At 37.0% G+C, this 6,001-nt stretch overlaps 1 protein-coding gene across 1 annotated transcript; it reads right to left on the reverse strand.

Annotated features, from left to right (window-relative positions):
- Positions 1-3,508: 3,508 nt before the first annotated feature.
- LOC113731803 (UDP-glucuronate 4-epimerase 3-like) lies at positions 3,509-5,769 on the reverse strand. The gene has a single exon (XM_027257245.2). It carries the CDS (start codon positions 5,189-5,191, stop codon positions 3,878-3,880), a length of 1,314 nt encoding a protein of 437 aa, XP_027113046.1. The 5' UTR covers positions 5,192-5,769; the 3' UTR covers positions 3,509-3,877.
- Positions 5,770-6,001: the final 232 nt, after the last annotated feature.

The raw sequence follows: 6,001 nt of genomic DNA on the forward strand, positions 1-6,001 counted from the left end.
TTGGATAGATTGAACTTGAGAACTATGCCGATCAAATCAAAATCAGAATGAATCATTGATTCAACGGTTCATTTGTTCTCATTCATTAAACTGAACGAAAAAGGAGAATAAGTGACTAATCATTAGGTGTTACACGGCTCACTTTCGTTACACCTTTTGTTTATTATCAAATTTGTATGTCTACTTTCTAGTTTTCTAATTTCCTTTAGATTCCAAGTTTCTTTTTATTATTATTATTTAACAAAGTTGTAATCTTTAATTTTCAAAGACATGGTTTAAAATTTAAACTCACAATATCTAATTCTCGATGACATGAATTTCATTTCATTTCAAAAGTATTGTAGTGTTTTTGGGTAGTATTTAAGATTATTTTTTTGATAGATACAATTGAAATGAAATTTATTTGTTTGAATTTGAAAAATTTATTTGTGAAAGTCTAAGTTCTTTGAAAATATTAAACTTTTTTATTGGATAAAGTCTTAAATTAGTTTAGTGAATGTCTCATTCTGTGCATATATATATATATATATATATATATATATATATATATATATATATATAATTTATTTTTTAAAAAATTCATCGAACTAGAGTTGAACCAACCTGATCGATTGAATTGCAACTCAAAACACCTTGTTCGTTCAATCTAGAGTTGAACCAACCTGATCGATTGAATTGCAACTCAAAACACCTTGTTCGTTCAATTAACGTTCAATATACTACTAAAAGACAATAATTTTATTTCCCTCCCCAAAATCTGAGACCACACAAGGCCTTAACGTTTATGTACAAAAGTAGTCGTAGTAGTACTACTACCAACTACCAAGTCGTCGCCGCAAATCAATACAAAACGGAAATAAACTTGCAACGGTCAGAAAACCAGGAAAAGGGAGGGACGACTAAGATCAAGATGTTGTAGTTTTTGTCTTTTCTCAACGGCTGCTGAACCCAACCCCCGCCCTATCACCATCTTCATTGCTGGGCAATGCCTATCCACTACAAGGCAGGGTAACCGACACACAAGGTAATAATGTCCCATGAAAATAGAGTTCCAACCTATTCTTGGTCAGTGAGAGATATTCCAAAATTCGCTGGTTGATGCAGAATTCAATCTAACTAATCAACAAAAATTTTCTACTTTCGAGAGTAACTTCAATGTTGGTTTACAGGTTACGTTGTGAATGGTCAGGATAAGTGCCCATCACATCTTCTGCTCCCATCCAACAAAAACCTACACTCAGCACCGCAAGGTTACTGCAACAATTAGGCTTTGCAGCACCTGTTAGAGGCTTGGACACCAGAAAGGTCAGGTGTGAAGCAGGACTTATCCATGGCAATCAGTACATATGAGTTTTGAATCTACATATGATTCCATCTAGCTGATTGCATGAGTTTTCAAAAAGGTGATTGAGAAATGCATTAATGATACAAGCAAATAAAATTTAACGCTATCCAGACAACATATCATGGTCTGGAGGAGCATTGTAAGTGGTTAGATAATACTACTACTGCAACTAGAAAGCTAACACAGAATATAATCAGACAATGAGATGATATTTCACGCAGTTCTGTTACGCCAACTACATGAAAGCAGAAACTTCAGTTCAACTGCTGAACCGCCAGATCAAGAGATGATCAAGCAAATGTAATTTACCGCCTCCAAAGAAAGAATAACAATGGAGCTAGTAAAGACACCAGAACTTCACTTGTACATCAGAAAAATCTCAATAAAGTTGCAAGTGGGTAATAAATCTAATATCATGTAGCAACCCAAAATAAAATAACTTATGTCACTTTGATCAATGCATGCTAGACCAAAGTCCATGGGTATTGTAAGTTCGTGAAAAGCAGGCAAGAGCATTCCTCTTCTCTGTTTCGTTTTTCTGTATTTCTAATTTTGCAAACTCAAGATACAGTGCAGCAAGAACTCAGAGTAAAGATAGAAGGCAATGAAGAGCTAGAGTACCCCTTTTGTCTGGGGAATAACACCATTTTGTAACCATCACAAGGAAAATAAAATTTTAATACTTCAACAAATTAAAAAGAAAAGTATGGCAGCCACTTGATCATCTTAAACGCAGACAGAAAAGTAAAAACGAGATAGTCACAATAGGACTTGTACTCCACTTCATTCCCAAATCTCAGCTGCAAGGAAAGTGTAGAAGAGTCTAATTAGATGATTAAGAAGAAAATAAAAGAAAGCATAACAAGCACAACCGTCCCCTTCATGGTTATTCCGTCAGTGAGCTTCCAGTTCTCAATCAACATTTGAAGATGCTACCAAATAGAATAAAAGAAACAAAAGAAGCAATAGGTCGTCCATCTTTGGTATACGTATCAAAAACCCCCACATTTAGCCACACAATCAACACCCTTTGATGAATAAATCAGTATTTTACCACCTCATAAAGTCAATTTTCAATTAACTTCATCTATAACGCAAGCACTTCAGCTTTATAATCTTCACAAACTAAAAAAGAATATATGTGAAATTGAACTTAAGATGTAACTTCATCACATGTTCCTTTAGAGCATATTGCATGAAAATACTACTGTTTAAAGCGGACAAGATAGGGAATTAAACAGATCTCCCAATAAAATAAACTTGTTAAGCACATGAAAGTTCTCAAAGTTTCAATGCTTTAACAATCAAGATAGTCGTCCATCTTTAACAAAATGAAAGCTCTGAAATTTTTATATTTCCTTTATAATTGCACCCATAATTCAAATAAAGTTTAAAAGGTGTATTAGTTTTAAAAATGAAATTATAACAGTAATAAAGTTAGCCAGGTTGATGTTCTACACAAAGCTGCACCTCTTTCAGAAGAGGGCCATAGCAATGTTAAGGTGTAAAAGGATCAGAGTTAGTTTTCTTTATTTGGGATATTTTGTTAGCGCCACAGGGAAGGGGAATAAAAGGAAAAAAAAAGTTTCACAGAATCCCTGACATTTCAATGCAGGTGGCTGACTGATGTGTGAACCACAGTACTGCACTAAAAATTCAAATTGCAGGCATCAATCATTTGATTACTTCTCATTAAAGCTTTAAACTTCTACGTTGCTAGTCCAGCTCCAAAAATGCAAAATTGATAGACTCCAGATTAACTTCTAAATTTAGTTCAGCCAACAACACTTTCCTGTTTCCTTAAATGCGTTCTAGAGATTGTGATTGCTGTAAGATCTATTAATGCCTAAAAGCTCATCCCAGGCACAATCTGGTTGCTCTTGGACTAACAGAACTAGCAAGATGGTAACTTGCTTACTGATTCCAACGATCAGAATATGGAAAAACAAATATGGCAGCAGTAGGAAAATTAGGATCATTCGTAGTGATAAAATCAAACCAGAAAACTCTAGCAGGTCAAAATTATAAATTAAAAAAAAAAACAGCATTTTGATCATTGATTGAATATAGATGTGAAATAGGCATCACAGTTAACCTCAAAGTCTCGAGCAAATGCATCAATAAGTAACATACTATCAAACTGCTTAAGTTAAAAAAGAATAATAGCCAAATTATTGTGTGCTATTTTATTTGAGTTCCATAAAGATGATACATGTCCACCAATCGGCAAATTGCTATATGTTACGAATTCTACAATAATGAAGCTACAACAAATTACATCCCCAGGACTGGCAAAAGGTTGTTTTCAAGTTTCTTTTGACACTGATCAGGATGCCCAGCTAATAATTGTCCATTGACCACCAACCTTAAAAACACCTTCATCGTGGGATTGAAATTGCCTCCTTAGAAGGCACCATGAGATATATGCGAACAAGATTATGGGGCAATGAACACAGATATGTTAAAAAACAATCATAAGAATCAAAATGAAGAAGAATCAACTGATCCTAACCACACAAATGAAAGAATATATCACTGGGAACTCTTTTTGCCATTACCATAGTAGCTGAGATACCATCTAACAAACTTCTTCAAACCGGTTTGTAGATCTGTTGTAGGCTTATACCCAAGCTCCCTCTGAGCCAAGCTTATGTTCGCATGCGTAAACTGCACATCCCCATTCCTTGGCAACTTCATTATAGTTCTCTTAGCCTTCACCTTCAACAACCTCTCCAAAATGCTAACAAGATCCAAAACTGGCACAGGTGAAGTATTCCCCAAATTGTACACCCTCAACTGAGCTGGCCCTTTCTTCTTCCCACCACTGCCAGTACTCTTCTCTGCAGTATCCAATGCTGCCAAACAACCCTTCACAATATCATCAATATAGGTAAAATCTCTAGCAACTGTGCCATGATTAGCTGCCTCAAAAATCTGAATTGCCTTCCCCTTCAAAATATCCTTCGTAAAAAAGAAATATGCCATATCTGGCCTCCCCCAGGGTCCATAAACTGTGAAGAACCTCAACCCTGTTAATGAGAGCCCGTAAATGTGATTATAAGTGTGTGCAATCTCCTCGCCAGCCTTTTTAGTTGCAGCATACAAACTTGCGGGGTTATCGGTCCTATCCTTTTCTGAAAATGGGACCTTAGTATTCAATCCATAAACAGAACTAGACGATGCCCAAACAATTGCAGGCTGAGGATTCACGCTTTTGCAAACCTCGAGAACGCTAACAAGCCCAGCAATATTACTATGCACATATGAGCTAGGATTTTCCATGGCATATCTGACGCCAGCCTGAGCAGCCAAATGCATAACATGGGTAAATTGTACAATATCAAAAAGCTTCTTCAGGAGGGCGACGTCATTGATATCACCCTCCACAATGTACACCCCAGAGCGCTCCAAAAGCGCTTGCCGGGCTCTTTTCAATGACTGATCATAGTAATCATTGAAATTATCAAGCCCCAAAACGCCGTCCCCGCGGCGTTTTAAGGCAGCAGAAACATGGGTTCCAACAAAACCAGCAGCCCCGGTAACCAAAACAGACATACCATTTCTTGACCTGACTTTAGCCGAGGCTTTGATCCTTTTCTCCCAATCAGGGCCACCATAGGAGCTGGTTCTGAGGGACCTCCTCGAGGGATCTGCGGTGAGAGATTCTGGGGATGATGAAGAAGGTGATCTGAAGAAGAAGACAAAGATCAGGCCCAAGAAAACAAATGACCAAAAAGTCAGCTTGGCCAGAGAAGAATGGAGCCTTAATCTGTTATAAGGGGATTTCTCCATCTTGAACTTTCCTGGGGTTGATGGGATATTGTCAATGTGCTTCATTTGGGACATTTATTCCGCAAAAATCTTGCAGATTTGAGCAATACCCTTTCTGGGTTGCTCTTCGTTGGGGCCAATCTGGTGGAGGTGGCGTTACTTAAAAAAAAACCAAAACAAAAAAAAAAAATTAAAGGTTAGGGTAAAGCCAGAAAAAAATGAATCTTTTTTTCTTTATTTTGATTCTCTTGTGTATTTGATTGGTTTGGTGGGTGGGAAGAAGGCAAAGGGATAATGGGTTGAGGAGAAAGATGAAAATGGGGGGGTGTGTGTGTGGAGATGGTGATATTGAAGGTGGATGATGGAGGTGGTAATGGTATGGGGACTTTTAAAAGGCCTCTGGATTTTTATTTTTTTTTAAAGGGGAATCTTCTGGTTTCTTGGGAGGGACTGGTTGTTGTTGGTGGTGGTGGTGATGGTTTTACTTTTGTGGGGTTTTCTTGTTTTGGTTCCAGAGAGGAAAGAAAAAATGCTTTCAGATTTTGATGAATGATTAAGGAATGGGTGATTGGAGAGAGAAATGTGAAAGAAAGAGAGATAGAGAGAGAGGGAGAGAGAGATTTGAGGGGAGTGGACTAATGGTGGGGAGGGAGAAGAATCAGGTTTGAAGAGTTTTAAAAAATATGTGACTGTAATTAAGATCGGTGATGATGAAGATTCAGACTTCAGAGTTGGATTAAGCAAAGAAGTTCAGTCAAAAGATGACTGTAATTAATGAGTTGGAGCAGACTACCAAATGTTAGTAGTTAATCTTGAGTCAACTTGAAGAGAGTTAAATTTATTAGGGTTTTTAATCATTATTGCCATTTTAGGAAAACCAGAGTC

Source organism: Coffea arabica, chromosome 2e (assembly GCF_036785885.1).
Source record: "Coffea arabica cultivar ET-39 chromosome 2e, Coffea Arabica ET-39 HiFi, whole genome shotgun sequence".
NCBI classification, from domain to species: Eukaryota; Viridiplantae; Streptophyta; class Magnoliopsida; order Gentianales; family Rubiaceae; genus Coffea; species Coffea arabica.

Coding starts and splice junctions, on each gene's coding strand:
- LOC113731803 (XM_027257245.2), bottom strand. CDS start 5,191: ATGTCCCAAATGAAGCACATTGACAATATCCCATCAACCCCAGGAAAG.